We start from the raw sequence: 26,660 nt of genomic DNA, 5'->3' as shown, positions 1-26,660 counted from the left end.
TGGCTTTCGCGTATATCATCTGTTTGAACGGTACGCCACTATAGTGGCTCAATTCTTTCCCTGAAATCGATAGCTAGCTATTGCTGTGCACATTATAGTTTAATTTAACGTAATTGCATGCTGGAAAGTTCTATCAGTTTCAAATCGCAATGCTACATTTATGATATGCAGACCGTGTCAAACCTTGCCGTACAGGCGTATAGCTTCGAGGATAATCCCGTCGTATCTAAAGGGTTAACAGAAAATAATAGACAAGGAAAGAAGTTGAATGGCTAATTGAATGTGTCTTATTTACGGTTTTGATTGATTACGTGTAACAGCATTGACAGCAAATTAGAATCGAAAATTAGATAAAAATTGACCAATTAAACGTGTATTCCTCAGTCTAGTATATTTGGTATGTAGTGTAGTATTTCTCAATCAAAGAAATATCTAATATAAGTATCTAAGGAAGGAGAAGGATCAAATCAATATAGATCCAAAATTTCCTCTTTTCCAAGATAATTCATACTTTGGTTCACACTGACTAGAATAATTGTCAGATGCAGAATTTTAAGCATTTCTTGTATTAGGTCTAAATATATTAAGGCAAGTTATGTCAATACAAAATGACACATAGAGTGGATCACGAAGCATGATCAGCTTAGATTATTCTGCTAGCGGTTCGAACATTTTTTTAGATAGTAACATGGTTTAAGTCGAGCTTTAAGACGATTCTAACAAATTTGTTGTCAACTTTTTTCCCAGAGTTATCAATACAAAGTAAGCGTTTCGAAATGATTTATGACAGTCAGATTTATTCCAATATGGAGTGAGTAGATATTGCAGTACCTTCTCGGAAAAGAAAATATTTTCAAGCTTATATTTATTCGACTTGTTTCCTTTCCTGTACTTAGCAGACTACTGTGCAAACGGCTATGTAACTCAAGAGGGGTTGTCTCTTGGTTAGTGGAAGGGCTGCTCTAAAGGACCAAAAGAGTGACCGAAATCGACGGGATTATACGGTTGCAGATGGGATGCAAGTGTTCCCCGTATCTCGAGAATGCCAATTTGATTTCGCTACGAACGCCGGAAACGGGAACCGGAAGCTCGTAAAGTATACAATAAACGTCCCCAACGATCCTTACTTGTTGGCGCGGAAACCGGACTGCCGGAACTACCATCCTCTATTGCAGAGGGACGAGAGATAGATGTACTTAAGTGCGGAACGATGAATCATCATGCATTCTTGTGCAACATGATGCGAACTGTTCTGCATGAAAATTAATGAGGGTCTTTACCTCATTATTGTTTATTCAAAGCGAAATATAAACGGGTAAACACATCAGTTTAAGTGTGTATAAAGTAATACGATAAGATTAATCATTTATGAGACATTATTCAACGCTGAACGTGTCACGATCGGTCAAATGATCGGTTTTAAAATTCGATTGAAAATTCTGAGGTTTTCTTTCGTTCCTTTAGCTTTATAGCGATTTCAATATTATTCGATTCAGTTTTTCATTATATTATCCGAACAGTAGGTAGGTTTAGTGTTAACCCTTAGCACTGCAGATGGTTTTGTAATTTATCAGCAACTGCAATTTTCATGGTATCTCCAGTGAAAATGAAGAATGCTATAACATTTCTTAGATCTTTTATTTTCCTTCTTAGTGCAAAATTTGGATGTGTGAAAGATTTAATAATTATAGGGTAGTTTCTTTAAGATTCATTAAAATATCTAATATTATTCCTGGTGCAACATTGCAGCTTACAGAGTTCAAGGGGTTAATAATTATTAGATGCGAAATTATTACTGCGATTCGAAAAGTCGATAAAGTCTCTGGTCTTTAAAATACGTTTTTCCTCTGCAACATTTACTGGAGTTACTGTTAAATGTTAAAATTATAGTTTCATGTTAACACTGTTTTATTATAATCTTTGTAATCATTCATGTTGTAGAAAGTACTGGCTATGTATTAACTTTGATAGGTTCGGCCTGAGAACGTGTGTATTGTTTTTGTACATGTTACATTTTTATAACCTACTTCATAGCCAAATTTACATTTATGCATATGTTTCTTTTTGTCGATATTTTATATGCATGTGTCTATTTTATTATATATCAGTCGCCCTCCTCGAAAAGGCGTTTTGAAATAAACGCCTTTTATTGTTTTTCTACATGCTGCGTTTTTATATATGCTAAAATTGTTGTTCCGTATGATAATATAAATTTATTTATTAAATGCTAACTATTTGAGCAGAATTACAAACTGAGTTCAGGTGTCTTCTCATTTTGTAATTTGATATTGAATATAAACTTTATTTCTTGTACTATGGAGAGTACTACACTCAACTCACATAAAAATGATAGATATTTTTTATAAACTGATCCGATAGTAGTTAAACCTTTGTATGTCGTATATTTATCTTCGAAAACCTCTGTAATCATTATGAGTCATTTATAAATTATTACTATTACGACAAGAAAGTAATATTATTATTAAATCATTAAGATTAAAATCTTAAAATCAATTATCCGTTTGATCAAAGATGCCAATACATTTGAAAAATATGTCCGCAATGAATGAAAAAGAATTTCAAATAATCGAAGTTCCGAAGAAAATTTTTAATTGAAAATTATTCATTTATGACGTCTCTTTACCCAGAATAATGAAAAGGAATTTGTTATCCTTTGATATGAATTCTCATTAACTCAATTCCTTTTGATTATTCTGGTAAAAGAGACGTCCTAAATACATAAATTTCTATTACCATAATTTTCCATCTAATTATCAGCCACATGACAATCGACTATCGGAAACAATGTATTTCCACAACTTCGAAGCATATTTAATTTACGTTTCACTCCTTCTGTATGGTGTCTATGTAAAATTCATTTCACTAAATCGTGGAAAACACTTTTTTTTTATAGGATAGAACTTAAAACTGCAATCTCTTTCAGCTTAATTTGCATAGGACATTCCGAACAAACCGCTTCCCGCTTCGTTAACAAATGTTGATTTAACGTATTCGTTGAAGAGAAAATCACTCCGATTTCTCCAATTCCGTAACATTTGTGTCTCTAGCTCTTGAAATGTTTGGCATACAAACATTCTGCATTTAGTTTATTTACTTTGATTACAATAACTTCATTTGCTAGATTTTAAAATCGCGCAATTTAACACCTTTTGTCGAATTTCCTAATTGTGTTCAACGTCTTCCTTAATTGAACAAACAAGAAACATTTTATCAAAAGGCTTTCCAGCTTTTCCGCTTAAATTATTTCTATACACGAAAAATCGATGTTTGAAAGTGAATCTGTGTGCTGTTTTTTTTTTCTGAAAAAAAATATATGCTATAATACAATTAAAGCGAAATTTTCCAAATTTATTGATTCGACAAAATTAGTGTCTGTAATAAAGTATAAGATATGAATTTATTTCTGGAATTATAAAGTATTAATAAATATCAGGATAAAAATTAATTGGAATTTATATTATCTATAAGGTACTTCATTCGATACGTCGAAAATACTCTTGCATAATTTGCTATTATTTTTGAGATTTAAAAAATAAATAAATGTAAATAAATAAAATATTAAAGTGTATGATCCAGTTGATAACGAATAAAATAAGTCCCAATCAAAAAATATGCTTAATAATTTGTTGTCTTCATGACTTCAACGTTGAGTTCTTTAAAATTGAACCATTCCTTAATAACACTGTGGAACACGATTTTAGTTTTTTAATAGCCACTAGGTGGTCCTTACAGAGTTCCTTACTGTAAATATGAATTCGAAAATTAATTTTTAAAAACATTTTAGATATCTAATACTTTCAAGATATTAACCCTATGAACTCTGTAGGCTCCAATATTGCACCAGTTCTAATATTAAATATTTTAATGAATTTTAAGAAAACTACCTTAAGGTTATTAGATCTTCCAGATATACAAAGTTTGTACTGAGAAGGGAATTAAAGGTCTAATAAATGTTATAACATTATTAATTTTCAGTAGGACTTTTATCAAAATTGGTAGGAGTTGCTGACACGCTATGAAAACATCTGGAGTGCTGAGGGTTAATTATCGAAAGATAATATAATTTATACCGGCCATCGTAGTCACGGCCCTGAATAGTTATGGCCGGCGAGCGATGGCCATGTGACGCCACAGTTCTGTGCACGCGCCCTCCACGGAGATTTTCTTAACCTGTCCGAAAGAAAAATCGTTCTAACGCTTTCTGCGGGGGCTTCCTCTTCGGAAATGTCTGCAGAATCCAATGGTGCATAGGAAATTCGTGCTAGCCAACCCACTTTTCGTAGAAATGTAACAGAAGTGCGTACAAAGTACGCGCATCTACCCTTTTTTAAACTTTGATCATCATTTACAAGCATTTAATGATACGCAATATTCAAAATTTTTATAGCAATATATTCGGGCATCTCTCCTTAATTTTTTACGACAAATTTTAACTGCCTATCGTTTTTAGTTTTTACGTAACACTTGTTTTTCGGATTCGTATTTAGGGTAAGGATCTCCATGAGAATCACCTAGTGATTATTGCAAGACACAGAAAAATATCAAATTTGTTCGACAGTGTAATTAATGCGTGTTCCTTTATTTTGTTACAAAACCTAAAGACTGTAACAGACGTAGATGAAGTTGTTGGAATAAAATTTTAGCTACTTTTGTGTAAAATAAAACTGAGTAACGAATATATTACTTCGTCCTTTGAAAATATAATTTTTCCTTCCCTCTAAAGTACTAGAAATCCATTGAAATAACTGGTTATTTAATTTTGCCTTGAATGTAAATCTGCTTTCAAACAGTACTTTTCTTCTAAAATATAAAAAACTTACACGAAAAAACATTGTTAAACACTTTGGTCGAAATTTAGTACTACAAGCTCGCAAAGTTCAAAAGCCGCGAAATTTTTACGTTATTAAAATTCGCTTGCTAATTAATTTACTCAGTGTCATCCTTAATATCGTAATACGAAATATTATCGTTAAATTAATCATGTTACATATCTTTGATGCCCTAAGTGATTTATAAAGGTTCCTGCAGGCAATTAGAGGAAATTTCTTCATCGCATTACTTATTCATTTATCGAAAATGGCATGGAATTCAATTCGGCGAAGTGACGATTATGAATAATTCGAATCCCATAATTTCCCATGATTTGATAGTGGACCTCAATCGTTGCACGTTTACGCTGCCAGATTTAACTTAATCGCATTTAATTAAAGTGCGTCCCCCAACATCGTCGATAATTCGATGAGTCGACGGAAAATGTTTTCACGTTCCAATTATTGGATCCCATCGAAGTTCTGCTTACGAGCACACACGTGCACAGACACATATGACACCGTGTGTTCGGAATAATCCACGAATTTACAGACGAATCTAATCTCTGCCAGTAATTCCTCACAGGCTCCTTCAAAGTATTGAATTCGTGCCATTTCATTCCTTGATGAGATATTATGGTTGTGCTGGGTTAATGTTCTAAGTAAATTACTTACAGCTACATTTCGCTGGAACAGAAATTACACGTATACGTGTATACATTATCCCCCGACGTTGATACGGTGAATTGCCTTCGGATTGAATTCAATGAATTTATAGGAGAACTATTTCACGCTCACGTTAATACCGGGTATTTTTACCTTACGTATGTTTGTTATATTAACACGTTAAACGTCGCACAATTTTATAAAGCAAAATACACAAAATAGAAAGAACATACTATGAAATCATTTAATTGAATCGCGTTATTATTATAACATGTTCTTCTAGCTGAGTATCACCGCATCTTCAAATATCTTCAAATAACCATCGTTTAACTCAGTGAACTATAGTAATTCAGGTCAGGGGTCACCGGTGACCCTCATGGCATTCAACGTGTTAGGTAGATAAATGTTAAACCTCTTAGTAAGAATGTATTAATTATGATTTTTAGTATTATTATTAAAAAGTACACATCAGAAGATCCTAATCTTTCTTGCTTACGTCTTATAATACTATTTACTACACATATGCACGGTTGCCACTTAATCGCTCAATATCAAAGTTAAAAATATTATTATGAAAAAGGGAATTATCTGTTACTATATTTTATTAATAATGATTGATGAATATAAACTCTTATTGTTTTAAATATTTACGAAAATGTCAGTCACTCGGTCGTAATGGAAAGTATGTCAACAAATCAGAGGATCTTCTGTTTATTCTGAGCTTTAGCTCATAGTGAATTATAGCAGAATTGGAAACGATGTCGGGGAACACCTAAATATAAACAAGAGGTACGGTAAACTAGCAAACAGAAGCAATAAATTAGTTCGTAAATGGAAGAATATTCTTGGAACATAATAAACAATCGTTTGAATGCATATTACCAGAGACAAGTCTCTGGCCTCCTTTCCTGCTTTCATAAATAGAGTTTATAATGTGTACGGAGGACAAATTGATCGTCAACCTTTACGTTGCGATAATTGACTGTTCGAAATCCAGTTTGTACTATTTATAAATGACCATGCAACTTTGGGATCAGCTAGAGAAAAAGCTTTGAATATATTTATAAAAGGTCTAAAATCGAATCTAGGACGTATGAAAAAATGTTACGAAGTGTATTTCTCACATATCAAAATAAGAATACAAATTTTAAGTTTATTTCACCAAACCACGTTGAAATATTAAAATATTTAAATGTTAATTTGCGAATTCCATGGATCGGTAAGAATTTTTAAACGATCGGATATTTTCTATTTGCACTGTAAATCCATGCGAACGAAATTTTTGGTTAAATTTTACTTCAAAGTAGGTATTAAAATATTTATTTTCGTCCACAATATAACGACAAATACGGACGAAAATTTTCAAATTTTTAATGTTGCCTTTTTCTGTTTTGTTCAATCAATAACAAGTAATTCTATTTTCATCGATAAACATTACATTGTTTTACCACGTTTAATTTATGCGAGCGAACTCTGTATCCACATTCTTCAGATGAAGTCAAGGAGATAATTTCGTGTATACCTAACAATTTGCATACATGTATCTAGTCAGTCATAATATTATCTATACACGTTCCACAAGTTTGTAATATTATAGCGAAGATGATTGTGTTACAGTCTACCCCACTACAATAGCTAATTATATACTATATTATCATATGCAATATCTCGAATTATCATTATCTTGCTCCTCTTTATCGTTTTCTTCGTCTTCTTATTACTATTATTGTCGTTGTTCACCTACATTACTACTATTATTACAGTTAAAATTACCATTGTCATTCCAGTGTCCATATTCCACATATCTTCGTTAATATTATGACTACATCCAAACAGAAATATTTAAACGATATTTAAACTGTTAACCTTCCTACTTCGAACGCGAATCGTTCCAAGCCTCAAATATTTCCAAATACATATTAATAAATAACTACCGAGCCTAGCTCGACGTTTCTCTTTGCTCCTGTACACTTTTAACCTGATAACTGTGGAATTTAATTTGAAGAATGTCCGATAATGCTTGCAATGGAATCGAATAATGATGCGTATACTCGTTAAGCGCAGGAAAAATGCGCCTATCATATATTCCAACGAAAAACTGAAGCAAAACGAAGAAGAATTACATGTTTATCCGAAGAACTAAACAATTTATAGATTTTTAACCCTTTGCACTCGAGGGGCGCTCTTCAGTCGCCATTTGCTTTGACCCATGAAAATGATAAAATTTAGAATTCAATATCAAATTCTTATATAACGCATCAACACATGGAACATCGAAATAAAATAGTTCTGTTACTTAATTTATGCAAGGTATTTCTTTACGTTAGTTGTAAAACATATCATTGATATTTCATCAGAAAATAATCAAACCGAAATTTCTAACTTACGAAAGAGAATAAGGAATTTGTAATTTTACGTTCGATTTGTGTTATACATACCTAAAATGTTGCATTAACGAAGGATTAGCAATTAAACGATAGACTAAAAATCTCAAAGTTAACTGGTTAACTTACAGGATTGACCCAGGACACGAGAGCTGAACAATAATAGCTTCAGTCGATGTTTTGTTACCATATTGAATGTTACACACATTTACATGCATGCTTGACCTTTTAGCTGCTATACGCCACTATAGCGGCTTTCGTGTATATCATCCTTTTAAACGGCACGCCATTATAGTGGCTCAATTCTTTCTCTGTCGTCGATAGCTGTGCGCATTATAGTCTAATCTAACGTAATTGCACACTGGAAAGTTCTATCAGTTTCAAATCGCAGTGCTACATTTATGATATGCAGATCGCTTCGAACCTCGCCTAGAGTCATAGCATCGCGGCTAAATTAGCCGTAGCTAAAAGGTTAAAAATATGACACCATCAAATTTCGGAGCAAGGAAACAGGAAAACAATACAAACTGTAGACAACATAAAACAAACGTTTATACATCTGTGCACGGAATCATCTAGGTTCATCGGATCATTTTGACCCATTTCGAACTTTGTGAAGGAAATTACAGAAACCTTTACATTTTCCTTCTGCCACTTGTAGTGGCTTTTATCCAGACATCTGATAGTTTTATTTATAAAATCATTGTGTATAATTATGTCGTTTTTTACGTTGTTTTTTAAAGAAAATGTGTGATTTTTCGGTAGAGGTAGGTATATAAAAATATTGGTGAATCTAGTGTTAAAGAATTGCTATTAGTACAATATTTTGTTGATATTGATAAACATAGAAGTGACACAATTCCGTTTTTCATTCTTCGAAAGTAAGACTTTAAGAATTTCAAATATATAAGATTGTATTGTTTCATGCTACTGCTGAATTCGGCACAAATATGTTCATTGGATCTATGCTCAGAATTTGTGGTTGAACATATAATTGGTATGACGTATGACATATTATGTGATAACCACTGTTTAACAATTCGAGTTGCACGTTTACGATCGTTTCCATATTGCAATATTCATTCACGTTCGAAACGGATACGCTTATCTAAAGATTGCAAATTATCCCGCAACATATTGGAATATTTAAGGCGACCCATGGTAGTGCATCGAATAACCAATTTCCTACATCTGATGTCCTAACTACGTTATAAACCGATAAATGTATTTGCAATCTGCTTGAAAATTATACAAAATACGAGTATGTGTAAACTTTTTCACTAACTGAATATTGAAACTACTGAAATAAAAAAAAAACTGTCAATCATAGTATTACAATTTTTTGTATTTAATATTTCGAACATATTATTTATAACGTTTCAAATAATTATTCTTTAAAAATTGCTAAAAAGTATATTACAAACAAAAATTGGTTTAAAGAACAATTCAGATCATTCATATCAATAACATCACAAATCTGCAAATAGTTAAAATATGCACAATATTTTATATAAATTGACTCATTTTTCAAATTTATTTATTTATTTTAACAGTAGCATATTTGCTTTATTATAAAGAAATATTGTAGTGAGATATAAAGTGTTAAACATAAGAAATTTGATTCAGTATGGTAAATTTAAGTGTAGTGAAATCACAGTTACCTAAGAACGGCTGATAATCGTTCGTTAGCAACAGTCAATTCTAAATTACCAGTACTTCCATACTATTTTAAAAAATCCAGTCAAAAAATAACGAGACTTTCGTATCGCGAAAAAAATATTAAAATAACGAAAAGTCCCATTCGGTATCATGAAGTTTTCGTCTAGAATGTTTGTCTCATATAATAAACAATTTTCAAATATCAGAGTAACTGATTCAGCTTACACATAACAATATATATAGTCATATTAACTGATCTACATAAACCTTGAGAAGAATATTTAATTATAACATTAACTCCTTGCCCTATGATTTATTTCTTATCTATAATCGATGCAACTACATTATCGTTAATAATTTATTGCGAAATGACACAATTCTTACGCTTATTCTACATCTACGTTTCCTTCAAAGGCTAACAATTAAAATCGAAAAGTAATATTTAACTTGTATTTAAGAAAATATAAATAACACTTAGATTCCCTAAATTCAGTTTGAAATTTTCATCGCGAATCTGACACGATATTGCAAGTCAATGGATTAATAAGAGGTGTTTTTGACGCACGAAGAGTGTCGTTTAACGATGCAACAGCGAAAAAAAGCGAACGATTATTAAAATTCCAGACAACAGAAAGATTTTTCAGGATCTCGGTATCCATAAAACGAAAAGGGTAAGTATACCGAGACTAAAAGAATTAAAAGAATAAAGCAAAGGGGGAGCGTGCAGTTGTGAAAGGGCATATACGAGGTTTCATTTCCGAGAAGGGCCGTAAAGATTGCTCGCGTGCAACCCTCTATACGGCGTTCTCGCAAACTCGCGACCATATTGCTCCATAATAATAAGGTTAATGCCTTGCAAATTAAGTAGAAGCGAAAGGTCTTTTGCGTGGCTTTACGTTCGTTTAACTACTGAAGCTTGATCTTTGCCGACGATGCACGATTATTACAATAAAGCATTAAGGTGATGCTCGTTTAACTTAACTGGATCCAGAACCCGTGACATTATGTATACATAATTTCATTAAAAAACCAAACATGGTGCACGTTTCAACTTGTTACAAGTTTCCGTTGCGTAATCCTTGTACTTTCACTTTTACCATGTAACACGCGTCTGCTGCCGCAATCTCCTTTATAGTCGTAATTAAGCTATTACAGAAAACGAGCTTAAAATCAGTACGCGACACTAATAAATGTCGCGATTAACCGTGTATGAAAGTTTTAACGATGAGTTCTTATTAATTCCTGAAGAATATTTTATATTATTTTTCATGCGGGTAAATATTATCGGTATTTTCAGTGGTTTACTTAATACTAGAACTGCCGAGCGTTTAAAACGTTCAATACGTAACCCGTATAAAAGTTGTGAAAATAGATTATTTTCAACTTCTTCAGACATTTTATAGAATTCAAGAGAAACTATTTTCGAAATCATAAGATTTCACCAATTACGAAACGAGAAAACTAAAACCAGTCGTTTTGACTGGTACAGCAGTTCTAGTGTTAATTAAGGAAAAATAACTGTTAACCTCTTGTTGTATTCACAAATTTTTCTCTTTGTTGTTAAACAATTTTCTTCAACCCTTAGCACTCCAGGTTGTTTTGTAATCTATCAGCAACTGCGACTAATTTTTATAGTATTCCTAGCGAAAATTCGATCTTTTATTTTCCTTGTTAGTACAAAATTTGTATATGTGGAAAATTTAATAATTTTAGGGTAGTTTCTTTAAGATTCATTAAAATATTTAATATTATAACTGGCGCAATATTGGAGCCTACAGAGTTCAAAGGGTTAAGAATGCACGTACGTAAATGCGTGTACATTAATACACTATAGGCATATTGCGAGATTGATTCGAATCGAGATAGTAACAAATCATTTATCTAAGATGAGAATAGGGTTGAAACGGGATCAGATTCTCACAGGTTGTCATGGTTGATTAAAATACTGCGAATTACATCCGCGTATCAGTTTCCAACGTTGACATGACGTAATCGGTGTTACAACAGCTATCGCGAATGTTACCGATAACTGTACGGTATTCCTCCCTTTCTATTCAGCCATTGATCCAACCTTAACCCCATGAGTGATTAGGCAGTCGTTAATACCTTCAATTTAATCTGTTACGAGATCACGATAACGACCCAATGGGATGAGCCTGTGATGACACGACTGATTAATTTTCTATATTTTATCGCTTTCTAACAATCGTATTCTACATAATTACTTTTGATATTTAACATTCTATTGTTCAACACAACTACGACGTACGTTACTTTTATTTATGCTATTAGTGACTTACGACATACGACTACAATATATTTATTTAAATAAAAGTTTAGTTTAATACACAATTTTTAATACACGTGATAGAATATTTAAATAAGGGCATTTAATTTTCTCATTTCTTTAGAATAAGATAACGCTATTTTAGTAAATATTATATCTCATCGTTTATAGGAGATTTAAACATTTTTTAATATTCTTATTCAGCATAACATATCAAATTCAATTGTTTCAATAATATATTTTCTATTTTCCTCAACTAATCTCAAAATAATTATGTTAATGTTTCCAATTTATTTAAATATTTCGGTTATCGAGTAACAACATAAATTCTCACTTACACATGTTTGCTATTATTAGATGTATTGTTGAAAGCGAGAACCAAAAGCATATTGAAATATTCGGAAGTGATTCCTTCGTCTGTATTTGTGGTCGAAACTTCAAAGGGATTGTAATGCGTTTACCTACACTACAAGGAAAATTGGTGTGATTCCCGTTTATGTTGAAAGCCAACAATGATTTAGCGGTACGTTTTTATAGAAGATCCTAAGTTGCGTTTCTTCCGTATTTCACAGACACTTCCATATTCCGAATGCAATATTCACTTTCTTGAAATGAATATTTAATAGCCCATCCGTCAGCATATGTTCTCTCGATATTAATTTATAAACTAACTTGATATTGAAGTTAAAATATCTCTCGCCTTAACTCCTTATCAAGACTAAAATATCGTCTAAATTAACACTATAATTACCGCACCCGTCAAATGACAGGAATTTTCTTATTTCGCAGTTATCGAAATCTTGAAAACGTTAAAAATCCAAAATGATTTTAAAAGTAAATCGTTTGAATATATAAAATAGTTCTGAAAATCTGCTTCAAACTGTTATATATCGGTTCTGAAACAGTTACGAAGAATCGAGATAAAGTTATAATTGTTATTTAACCCTTCGCACTCGGAAGCTTTTCACTAGAAACATTCGACACTTTCGAATAAGACATAGACGACGCTATTTGAAACGAACTAATGAGAAAACATACGTCAATTAAGAAACTGCTTTATATAAATATTTCAAATATTGATGCATTATACAAAACTTAATACTATATACAATACTTTGCAACTTTGCTGTATCAAATAAAAGGGTGACTGAGAGTCACCTCTCGAGTGCGAAGGGTTAACTATCCGTTACGTAAGAAAATTGCAGAAAATTTAATCAATTGCTAATAAGTAACCAAAAAAGTGGACAGATTTTATGAATAATTTAAAAATTATGGTCCTGGAAAGCACGTCATCGTGTTTCCTAAAAAGGAACAAGTAATACGTTGAGACATATATCTATGAATTTTGTGATTTTGACAGTCACTGTAACGTAATTCCATAAAATGCAATGCTTGGTACAAGCGATATCAGCCCTAAGAGACCTCGATATATATTTTACAACATCAGATAAATGGACGGCCAGCTAATTCGGAAAGATCCGGTCATACTCACCGACAACTTCCAAGTATCCATTCTGGCTTTTCATTGGATCCGTATTAATCTGACACATATACCATCCCCTGTCGGATTCTCTTACTTCTCGTATGTGGAGGAACCAGGTACGATGATCACTGTGAGTGACGCCTATTCGATGGTTCTTCGTAATAACATGAGTAGATATTGTCAGTATTGTTTGGGTGTCCACGCGCAGCCATGCCACCTGTAACATGTTTCATATTTCTTATTAGATCGCAATGTAGTAAATATACATGACATTGTAATGAGAAAATGTAAAATTAGAGTATGATACCGTAGGAGAAAGAGAATTTTTATTTGAAACGGTATAATTATTTCATGACAAACATTATGACCCACAATGAAATCTGCATTGTTAAAGATTTCAGGTAAAAATTATGGAGATATTAAATTTTATACATGCTGCAAATATTAAAGTTATATCCGCATGTGATCACATAAATAAATAAATAAGTACTTAAATTAATAAAGATTCGTCTTATTCCATCTTGTTATGTTACGGACTATTTTTTGCATGATTAATTATTGCTTTTTTATCAATTTTGTATACATTTAATTCATGGCAGTAATTGTCTGAAGCGATTGATTTTCGAATAATTAAAATCGTATACAGAAAAATTCCAGCTACTGAACATAATGTTCCGTGAATTCGACTTATTTTTTGGAGCTTCATTGCAATTTAGTCATTAACTGTGTCGATCTTTTGTGATCATCGTATAGAAGCCATCTTTGTTACGAATTACAATGAAATTTTAATCTTCTGTACTTCAAAAATTTGTCACTAGAAATATTCAATCTTTTTATGAGATATAAATGACATTCTTTAAAATTTAACGAGGAATATATTCACAGAATAAGGGGAACAATGGTATATTATTTCCATATTTCACGTATCGACGGATTACTCAAAACTTAACGTTAAATACGAAATTTTACAATTTTAACGCACCAGTCGAGTGGTGACTGAGATGCACCTTTGGAGTGCAAAGGGTTAAAAATATCATATTACTTCCCTAATATGAGAGATGGTATTTCCATAGATTGCTGCTGCTAATTTTCATTCCTTTTATGCGTTTATCTTATGTAAAATATCAAGAATACTCGTTGGAATTATTCCAAATTCAAATGCCTTCCGTCGAGTTGATTTCCTTAGATTTTCTTTAATTGTTGTTCTTAAGACATCCGCGTCTACTGTTGTTCTACGTTTGGTAACTGCATCGTTGTCTCGAAGTTTCTGTATATTCCGAGTAACTTCTGCACTGTTACGCCCCTGCTTACTATTTAATTTAGAACGTCCAATTGAAATCTTCCGTTCAAATGTTGTTTTAAAATAATTACAAGTACACTCTTTAATTTGCGACTGTTACATTTCAATTTCGTTTCTTAACCTACAAACGGCAGCGATTTAGAATCGAGAATCTTGTTAACGTTAACGTGTACGATTTTAATTTAAGCGATATTTACCGTATATAGATACTTCCGCTAACATAAACATTATTCTCTAGAAACTAATTTCCATTCATAAAATAATCCTACTCAATGGAATTATTTAATTAACCATTTGCATCGTTAGCATATAAATACACCCTTAGATTAGATCGTCAATGAATAATCAATCAATATTACCATCTTATTATATGATTACTGTTATTATCATTACATATTTTATTATCCTGCTTTTATATCGCAGTCTATATACTTCGTTACACGCTATAATCATTAAAATATCATTTAAAGACATAGAAATTCGATTATAATGGAATATCCTCGATTTCGTCGTATGACGCGAACAAGTTAATACCACTCGTACACAAAAACAAAGGCATTAAAACGAAATGAAACCCTTCTTACGTTGGAATTACCGGAGCAACCTTGCACTTCTCGAAAGGCCTGAGGTTACGTCGGCAAATCAGTGTAACCACGTGGAAAAGGGGAAAAGTAAGGGTTGGGGGGAAGAGTAAACACTCTCCTTCCTGGCTGCACTTTGGCACCGGTCGACGAAGAAAAGAGAACGGAGTAAGTCGGACGGAGGTGGCACCGGATAGAAACCCAAAAGGCCAATGCGCGCGTCGGTGCCTATTTGGGAAAGCGTGGTTGTTGGCTCGCAGTAAATCAAGCTGTTAAGAAAATGTGATCCGTTCGCGAAAAAAGCCCGAGAGCGGGGAAAAACTATTCACACGGGGACGGCCGTGTTGGTGTTGTTCCCTGTGCCGACGTGAATCGGCCACGCGCGTTTATATATATATATATATATATATATATATATATATATATATATATATATATTTTCGGCCCTCCTTTGTATCGCGAGTGTATTTACCAGCGTGCGATCGCGGTCTTTTTGCCACGCTCATATGCACAAACGCTTTCGGTATTGGTGATAGCAATATTTTCATCCGCGATGCGTGCATTTACCTTCAAAGGCGGAGCATAATGGAATTGCCATTTCGGCGGGCAAACATTTAGCCCGAGAGATATCTTTTAGCCTGTAATTTCTGAAGTGACGTGCCCGTGACTGCCGCCTGTACCTCGTAAACCAACCTTCAGTTGCTTAAGGAAAGACAATTTACTTTTATAACAGGGGACGGGACACTTTTCCTATCGGCAGTAATGGGTCGGTTAGCGAACAGGCGTATTAAAGTCTGCCTGCATTTACTTTCACTTTTGAAAATAATAGGGAAATAATATAATCGAAATGCTAATGATACATAGAAATAATAATAAGAATATTGAACATGTTATTGTACCAAATGGTAACCTCTTGCATTGTAATGACATGTCAGACTCGGGGTGAATATTTTCAATGTGATTTAAGAAACATGTATATTGCACGATTCATTCGAATTTAGAATAAACTTACGAGCAAACAGGATATGCCTACAATCTCTCTTTTTCCAATAAATTATTAATGACAAAGTAGTATTGATCAAAGTTGAGAAAGAAATCCCAGGGCAAGGGGTTAACGTAAGCAACTACATGACAATGATAAATAATATAAAGAGAATAATAATGAAAATAGATTGCGAACAAATTACGGTTAATGATTGTTTCGTAATAATGTGATTGGAGGAACCCAAAGAATTCTATTACTAATATAGACTGCATCGACTTTATTGTGCTATGTAAACAAGCAGACAGGGTTGAATGGCTACCGCTTCTTATCAGTAGTGCATTATCGATTTAACAAAGTTGAAATTCTGACGAGCTCGTAAATATGCAGCTATTGAACGATTGTAATTGCATTATTTCCACTACACCCCATCACAATCGTATGAATATTTGTCACTCTTATAATGTAATTATTAAGAATGAAAATTCTACAGAATTGTTAACAAAAACAGAGCATAGTAAGATGGTTTAATTTTAAATTGTAGAACAGATTTATGAGAAAGGATTTCGAAATTATCCTTTAATACCTTTATCTCTTATTCACGAGTAATTTATTTATAATAAAATTTTAAAAGATTTTGTACAGCTTTTAACACAGCGGTAGACGTTAACGTACTTTTGCAATATATTACATTTGCTAGAACTACATTGTTCATCGCATAAACTTATAAAAGATTTTTGTATACGTTATTCATTAGTGACTTTAGTATTTAAACTTATTGCTGGATTTATTTTATTTTCATGTGAAATTACATTTTCATTCATCAGAAAGTATATCTATTTAATCAGTTTTAATATTTCCACATTTAAGAAAATTCAGTTTTTATTATTTGCATGTATGACGAGTCAAATTTTTTTTACTATTAAGGAATGAATAGTTAAAATAGTTAAAATTTTTGGACATTATACGCTAAGGCTTCCGCGTTAATGTTTCTGACTATCAAGGGTATTATGTTATATCAAAACATTTTGTATTTGTAAAATATGTTTTATAATGTTTCATATATTTTTCAAATATTTAATAATCTTATACAGTTGTAACAGTTAATGAGCTTATATTTCAGTAATTATATCCTCATTTTACATCCAACACATTCATTAACTATTTTAACCTAATGAAGCAACAATGGTGCAAAATATGCGATCCACGGAAAATCCTTAAATTCCTTGAAACAAATATCTTCACAATTGTGAACAGCGATAACATGCAATTTAACATTTCGTGTATTCAACTTCATGCACTAACGATGCATTTTAATAAGCTGCGATTTTTCATTAGTACTTTAATATGTGTCATCGATTTCTTAATCATCGATTTTAACACTAAAACTATCCAGCAGTTAAATTCACTTTCTAAAATTCCTCTATAGAATCTCTAAGAGTGTATTTATTAAGACTTTAATTGATTGAAAATTCAGTTTGCCTATTGCTAAATCAATTTCTTCAATAACTCCTCAAGAAACCATCTGTTATCTCTTTAACACATTGCGTACCAGTTAATTCTTAGAAAACTGGCCGATTTCTCAATATCAACTTATAAGTTCGTGACGTATCACTATATGAAAAATATTCAAATATCTTATTATTTCATAAGTATTAAACAAGTAATCAGTTTCGATAAAGTTTAATATTTCTTTAAATGATCTGATAGTTAAATTACAACGATAGGTTGAAATAAAAACGAGACTTCTCGTTGCCGGTACGCGATGTGTTACTAATTGCAAAAAGAAGAAATCGGGAATGGATTATTTTGAACCGTCTGGTAGCTTTAATGTTACCAGTGAAACGCTGTAGTGGATTTTTTCATTCTATATGGAGTGCATAAGAGAAAACAGGAATCGTATGCACATACGCGCATATGCATATACATTTCATTACGATAGCATCAAGCATAAGTGAATTGTGTTGAGATTGCGTGTAATTAATACATCCTGGTGTATTAGTCCGACAGTATCAAATGTATATCGATTCTATTCCATACTAGCCAGAAACTGCACAATACGCAAGAGTATTTCATGGAAGTGGTATTAAATCCAGTTACATGTTATTACTTCCATCAATGGTAACTGTAGCGCGTTCTACGGTGCATTCATTATACTTAAATATACATGCATAACTTGAGCAACTTATGCTACGGTGATTCTATTACCAACGATATGGTGGTTCTTGTTTCAAATACAATTTCTTCTCGCCAGAGTGCTCTACGAAATATTTTATTTTAAATTGCACTTCTTACTAGGTTCAAATATATTACACCTGCGTTTTGAGGTTCCGTATGTAATTTTTCAAAATATTCTCATACAAAGCATTACGTGACATTAATTGTGTGAATAATTAGCTGTTCCGAATACGTGAATAACTAATTGTTCTAAAAAGCTAGGCACATTGTGCATAAATCGATCTCTAGAATTTCTTGAAAACTTTTTTTCAAGAAAACGATTAGACCTTTTTCCTCGTAACGAGGAAACATTGTAATAAAAAAATTTGACCTTGAAATTCGAGGTCAAGGGTGATTTTGTGTACCTTTTTTAATCAAATTTGTACGGATCCAGAGCTGCAGAATCACGCTATGGTGCTCTTTACATGCAACTTTTATACGCCATAGATAATCAGACAAGATTTTGTACAATATAAATATTGAACTATTTTATATCACATTTATTTTGGTGACTTTCTTTGAAATATATTCATGAATTGACACTGTCAGAATGGTATAGAGCAAGTTCGGTATAAAAATTCAAGGAACTAACAAACTTGGAACATTTTGAATGAAGCGATCCACGTTATTCGACCGCTCGACTGAAACTTTTTCTCTTTACGATAGACGTGAAAACTCTGGACACATTCGACTAATTGAATTCATATTTTCCACCGGACTTCCTAATAAGATTTCGCGTATGTTAACGGTAGTTTCCGGTCTAAATCTCCGCTTTTAACGTCATAATATGAAATGGTAATTTTTTTTTAAGAATAATTAATTAAGCACGGATATTCCTTCGTAAAATTAATGAAAGTGAACGCGATTTAATTCAGGAGTAGCCATGCAAAATGAAGAAAGCTTTATAAACCTCATAAATTTTAGTCATTTACGTTTTTTTAAGCTTGCCCCACTGATACAAGTATTTTATAATAACAAATTAAAGCAGTAAAAAGAGTAATAAATGATCATTGAATCATGACATTGTGAAAAATCTGAAATATGCAGACTTCATCGAGGTTTCAAATGGTTATGGCTCCTTAATCTTACGATCTAATTTCGTTTATAATTCACTGAAACGTAGGTACGTTACTGAGTACGTGAATAAGTTACGAAAACTGTATATCTTCTTTTCAAGCCTCGGTTCTATTACCTACTGATACAAATGGGCTGAGTGTTAACCCTTTGCACTCGAGAGGCGACTCTCAGTCACCCCTTGATTTGATTTTCAAAATTGCAAAGTCTTATATATAACATTAAGCTTTGTATGACGCATCGATATGTGGAATATTGAAATAAAATAACTTTCTTTCTTAACTTATATATATTTCCTCATTAATTCATTTCAAATAACACCGTCTGTATCTCACAGAATATTGAATATTTCTAGTGAATAACTATCGAGTGCAAAGGGTTAATTACACGGCATTTTCGGGGAACCGATCTACCATGTGAATCGAGGGTTCGGTGTGCAGTTTCGTAGCAACAATCTCATTACTTTTCTAGCGTAGCTCGTGTTTCAATGGAATCGTTCAATTCAATCCAATCCTACTCAATGGAATTATTTAATTAACCATTTGCACCATTACCATATAAATACACCCTTAGATTAGATCGTCAATGAATAATCAATCAATATTACCACCTTATTATATGATTACTGTTATCATCATTACATATTTTATTATCGTGCTTTTACATCGCAATCTATATACTTCATTACACGCTATAATCATTAAAATATGAAAACTTTGAAAAAGTTTGAAAAACTTTCGAGTGCAAAGGGTTAATTACACGGCATTTTCGTGGAACCGATCCTCCGTGTTCGGTGTGCACAGTTTCGCAGCAAGAATCTCATTACTTTTCTAGCGTAGCTCGTGTTTCAATGGGAGCCGCGCGAAGAAGGAGGGCTGTCGGCGAAGGGGGGCGAACAGAGTTGACGTTAAAAATAACGAATGACACATAGTTGCGGACACGCGGTTGGTGCGCCGGTGTCTCCGTAAATTACAGAAATTCGTAGGAGAAGCCGTAAATACTTGGTTATCATACTTGGCGGAAGCATGGAGGGGCATTATACCTACATTCGCGTACATCGTGGCCAGAGATGGCGCTAACCATGGATATGGCTTCACCGTTTCCATTCATCGGAGTGGATATCAAATGCAATAGTTCATGGTGCGCTTCCGACTAGGTGGTCGACCAGTCCTCGACCTCTACCTCCTAATCCAACCACCCACCGTTTCACACCGGTCTCTGGCAGATTTACAGGCGTGAGGTTTGATATCTGCATCCGAGAGTCCCCGGACTAGTTCCACCTGTCCCGGATCTCTGTATACTTTCCGTCAACTCGCGATTTCGCGAGGACACCTTGGGAATAAATCAGCCGAGTAAACTATTCGACTAATCAGCGACCCCTTAGCTGCTGTTACAAACGATACACTTCTGCGTTCCCGTGTGCCATCGTTGTATATTAGAATACGTCTATGCTTGACGTATCACCGGATGACGGAATATGACGCGCGAAGATTGATTTGATCGGTTGTAGTGTTTATTTCGTTTGCCCTTTGCCCTTTGGTACGAGCTTTACTGCACGCGTCAATTTGACGTATACTAAATTTCTGCAGGATTTTTTGGCAAACTTTTACGTCGCTTTTGATGGGTGCAATTACGCGAATACGTATCCTAATAGTCTATTTTGAAAGCGTGAACTTCTGGGATCTGGATGAACGGAAATTAATTATTCTAGGATCGATAGAGCGAGCAATGCAATAAGTGTTCGTGAACCTAGTGTTAACTGTGGAACTTAGTTTGAAATATCTCATTGTACGTGAAATGAAATCAAATGATGACGTGTATACTCGTCAAAAGCAGAGGAAATAAATATATAATATATTCGAATGAAAAACTACAGCGAAACGAAGAAAAATTACACGTTTATCTGAAAAAATGAATAATTGATCGTTGACGAAATTAGTAGCATTTTGCATTTTAAAATGTGTATTGTACCGTCACAGATCCGGCTCGAAGGACCAAAAATATGTTGCGTAGTAGATCCGGCTCGAGATACCGAAAAATGCGACGTCGCACGTACACGAATACTAACGCGGATTAAATTCCTCGGCTGGGGTTGTAAATCCCAGCTTTAACTTTAGGTCTCGTTAATACTCGCGACGCGTCGATTTACGAATTTCTTCAGAAATCGACTGATTCAATTCTGATCTCCGACTGGTTGAGATCAGATCACTAGTTGTAGTTGTCCCGAACGATGGACTGACTACTGTTTGAATGAATGAATGATATCTCGTTACTCCGAACGATTGAGTATCTGAGATATCGTCACTCCGAACGATTGAGCGACTTATGTGTCCCGAACGATGGACTGAACGTTGTGCAATGAGAAAAAGTCTCTGAGATTGTCACTCCGAACGATTGAGCGAAAAAACCTTGTGAGTGTGTCACTCCGAACGATTGAGTGACTTATCTTGTAATGCGTAAAAAACCTCTCGAGTGCGATCCTGTAGGTGTTTTTATACGACACCTACAGGTTTTGTGTCGAGTGCGCTGATTGGGAAATTGAAAATACCCAATCAGCGCATAATTCCAAAAATCGGGGGGCGTCTTGGACGACGCCCCTTGGCCTGCCCTCTTGGTGCAAGAGTGAGGGCAATGACCACGTGCGAGGGATCCTCGAAGATTTGCCGATGCCTTGGAAATTTCCTCCAAGTTGACGCATGGCTGGAGGAACCGTTACGAACGAGGTTCGCGTCGACCCTTCGGAAATTCCCGGTTTATGATATGGTCGGTTGTCTGTACGAACGACGAAAATTCCAGAACTATTGTCTGGAGATGCGCGGATTAACTAAATGATTTCCTCATGGTTTAGGGTGCGATTGCCCCTTGTAACTAAAATAAATAAACTGAGTTCGAAAAAAGCTAATCCCGAAAGTAAATTTGTTGGCACGTCCATATCATAAACGAACCTTCGAGGATTTTCTCCGTTTTGTTCCGCGTCGGACGGAACATGTATACTCGTCGAACGTAGTTAACTGGTTAAAAGGGGATTATAAATTGTAATTTACAATGTTTTTCAGTTGTATAGTATTTTATACATTTATATAAAATAGTGTTTGAATCTTTTACATCATTTTCTTATTTCTTGGATTTTCTTAAGCTAATGGCCTTTATCCATCCTGTTCTCACCTGTACATTTAATAAAATTTAGTTAACACTATCGAATTGTAAAACTGTTTCAAATTTTCGTTTATTTTTACTTCCCTTCTTGCATGGTTTATGATCTACTTATATTTTGCATTTTTCAATTAGTGTCTAATGTTCAATCATTAAAATACCTGCGACAAAAATTAGCGGTTTTTGTGAGACTTTCTATACTAGTTTCGTAAAGTCGAATGTTTATAGTAGGTAGTTAAAAGTGAAAATCACAGTGAGATTCCTTGAATCTATGAATATAAACATTTTACACATAAATCATCGTTTTATTAAAAATAATATTAATTGTTTGTATGCTACACAAATTTTTGACAATAAATTGCAATAACGCAATAATGTGTAAGGTATTTAAAATAAATTTTCACGTGAGATTGTTTTAATGCTACCAATGTTCATAATACACTTTTGAAAAAAATGTTGGTTATTTAATTGTTTGTGAAATCAATAATAATATCAAATTGGATTGTTACGGATATTGAAATATTGAACAATTCCTGGTACTTACTTTTCATACATACAATTCGCTGCGATATAAATCCGCAATTTCTAGATGCATTGTCGCATTTATGAGAGTAATGAAGTTACATAAAAGTGAATATTTTTATGTCATTCAACTTTTTTCTTCCACACATATTCGCCTTCGACAGTGAAAGGGTTACCAAAAAGCGGCAACGTTCGATGTAGGCAATGCATTCAATAGTACCGTGAATCATTGTGAAATATAACTACCTTTGAAGTTTTCAGAATCGAACGAGACAAACTCTATTTTCTGATATCATGAATATGATCGTTTGAAAGTAGATTGTGTACGATTATCAGAAATTGTTTGTACAAGGCATTCATGGCTGAAATCATTGACTTCTCTGGTTCTACAATGAAGCCAATACTAAAATTCGATGTAAATGTATACGAGAAAATTATGGTGAAAATTATATTTGGTCTGATGTCCCCTTTATTGACCTATTTATGCGTTCTACCAACCATTATATGTTCCCATTACCGTACGGCAGTTTCAGTTCCATTTTATATTAATGAGCACGTTCAACATTTTAAATTAATTGTGCTTGTTAATAAGTATTTTGATAATAGAATAATATATAAAATATTTCTAACTTTAACGTATTGTCGTATTGGGAACTGTGTAGGTTTGCTCTGTCAGTTTCAGTTCCATTTTATATTAATGGGCACACTCAACATTTTAAATTAATTGTACTCGTTAATCGGTATTCTGATAACAGGATAATATATCAAATATTTCTAACTTTAATGTTTCGTCGTATTGGGCACCATGTAGGTTTTCTTTTCAGTTTCAATGAAGTAAAATAAACTAATTGCTAATGGGGACATGGTCGCTAATGGGATTGTGTTTTTCGTTCGAGGTGTTTTATGTGCCAAGTTTTGCACCGTACTTATATAAGAATATATTTTCCGAGACATTAAATAACTCGTTAGATTATTTTTGAGATTAATTTATACATAATATTGTTCAGTTCATGATAACTCAAATACACATGATTATAATAATTTAATGGAATTTACATAATAATTTTTTCATTTTCTCGTAAATCTAATTATACTTTTTATGTAAGCAAGCAATTAAAATTCATTATGGAAAACAAATTGTGGTTCAAAATCATCAATCTAGAGATATATTTTACTAACGTTAGATCATGAAATTTCTTTTTCTTTGTACAATAGTTATCCTCTTATGAAAGAATTATTGTCAATAAAATCTCACTCTATCATAAAAAAATATAATGTTAGTAAGAAAAGTGACCATCTAAGTGTTTCAGTTTTGACTATAAAATGTTGCTCTTTAATGATTATCTTTTCATTCTACAGTATATTTCTTTCACGTCTCATTCATGTTATTGATTCAATTTTAATGCAAATAATTTCAGATATATCATATTTAACACATTGAACGCCGCACGATTTCATAGAGCAAAATACACAGAATGGGAAAAATATAGTATCAAATCATTCCATTGAATTGCATTATTATTATTACATGTTCATCTAACTGAATGTCACCGCATTATATAATATTATTTATAATATAGAAATGTTTTCGAATAAGCAACGTTTCATTGAATGAACTATAGTAACTCGATTTTGTTGGGGGTCGCCGTGTTAAGTCATTAAAATTACATCATATTCATAGTTGCAACCGAACTAATTTATGTCATTACCTAATAAGTGCAATAGTGCAAGGTAAGGAAAGTGTATTCGACTCAGGTATAGACAACTGTATGATCGAAAAAGATGTGACAGTAAATTCGTGCTGTGTGACGTAAAGTCGCATGAGACTACTGTTGTATATCGCGTGAAACGATCGACAAGATAAAATATACTGATACATAAATATGTTGCAACACTGAAGTCGCACGGGTAGATACAATATGTTCTAACCAGAGATTGAAAAGGTTCCGATAGAACTGCTTGAAACTGTTATATCTCCGAAACTATTGATTATACGCAAAAATATTTCAAACAAAAGTTGTTCAGTTGTAGTGCGTTTTAAGACGAATTCAACGACCTAGGACTCAAGGTCATTCAAAGTCAAACTTGCAAGGAAATGAAGAAAAGATGTGATCGTTTTATCGTACATCGTACATCGATTGCGACTAAAACACTGAAGAATCGATGTAAGTCATAACTGTTATGCGGTATATCGGTTCGGTTCCGGTTCTTCAGGAGCCATATTATTAGGGTTGCGACACGGTTCGCACAAATTGTTTTTAATCTTTTATATAGAGGTTAGCAAGCATCTGGTACATGTTGCAACCTGTCTATTCTAATTGTTAGCAAAGGGATTGCCTTCGTTCCGTCGCGTCAACTGATTCGATACTTGGATGATAGGATTCTAGCAGGTCAGTTAAGGCAGCGGCTATCTGCCTGAGAGATCAACGCCCTATCCTTCTCTAGACTTGGACGATCTCTGGTCCGTATAAATTCGATTAGCACTTGGCTGATCTTACTGATAGGAGGTCAATCATAGAAGACACAATCTTCCCGATTAACTCCCAGCCGACGAACCGTAAAAGCAGGTGGCTGGATCACGTGTCATCCGTGATGTAGTCTCTATACCTATAGTCACACGACAAGAAAATCTTATCGCAGTTCTAATTGAAACAACCGATCGCGACGTACAGAATAAAATCAATATTTTCAGATTGGAAATTCGTGTTAGCATCGAAATTACCGAACGATTAAATTCACGTTTTGAAATTCCTCTATAGAAACTTGAAGAACGCATTTGTCGAGACTTTAATTGATTTACGATTTAGTTTGCGTATTGTTAAATCGAATTGTTCAATGATTTCTCAGACAAACGTCGGTCATCTTTTTAATAATTGGAAAAAGAATGAATTGGACATGGGTTATTTTGACACTGCTGATAGTTTAAGTGTTAAACGAATTTCTTCTTTTCATAAATGAAACGAAAAAGTAAGGAACTCTAATGATATTTACCGATGAATAAAACTATCGATTGTGATATCTTTAGGGGAAGAACTTGAGACTTAGGTATTTGTGTTTAGAAAGTCTAGAATGTGTACATACGATAGGATACACGATTCTATTTTATTTTTCTGCTTTCTTCTCATATTTACTCCCTTGATTTTCAATTCACTTCTCAACTATGATCGATAGAACTACCTTGCCATGAATAATTCATTGAAAAAAGAGAAATTCTAGGTATATTCTACGCTTATATTTTCTCTAAACTAATATTTCATTTGAATTCAAAAGAATTGAGTAATGCTTATGCCTGTTAAATTTTGTTTATAATTTTCGCGAGTCTGACACGTCGTTATAAGGCCAAGGGTTACATCTACTTTATTATCATGATTGCCGAGTGTTTAACCATTACAACGTCAAAAACGATGACTACCAGCGCTCGATTATGCGACGTTACCACTGTTATGCGAGGATTAAGAACAATCATGCGAAAGGGAGTGTTTAACCGAATGCCGGTCGACACTTAAAAAAACATGAGTTTAGG

General features: G+C 33.4%; 1 protein-coding gene across 2 annotated transcripts in view; it reads right to left on the bottom strand.

Annotated features, from left to right (window-relative positions):
* LOC116429242 (neurotrimin) overlaps nucleotides 1-26,660 on the bottom strand; it is a 434,797-nt gene that overhangs the window by 76,571 nt on the left and 331,566 nt on the right. For both annotated transcript variants that reach the window (XR_004235452.2, XM_031981978.2), the window contains exon 3: nucleotides 13,318-13,525. Coding sequence is in view for 1 of the 2 variants with exons in the window: in XM_031981978.2 (XP_031837838.1) it covers nucleotides 13,318-13,525 (208 nt within the window). In the remaining variant the exon portion in view is untranslated. The remainder of the gene's footprint in view (nucleotides 1-13,317; nucleotides 13,526-26,660) is intronic.

The sequence above is a fragment of the Nomia melanderi genome, chromosome 3 (assembly GCF_051020985.1).
Source record: "Nomia melanderi isolate GNS246 chromosome 3, iyNomMela1, whole genome shotgun sequence".
Lineage (NCBI taxonomy): Eukaryota > Metazoa > Arthropoda > Insecta > Hymenoptera > Halictidae > Nomia > Nomia melanderi.
Note: the sequence above shows the minus strand (reverse complement) of the source record. Positions and strands in the feature narration are given on the sequence as shown.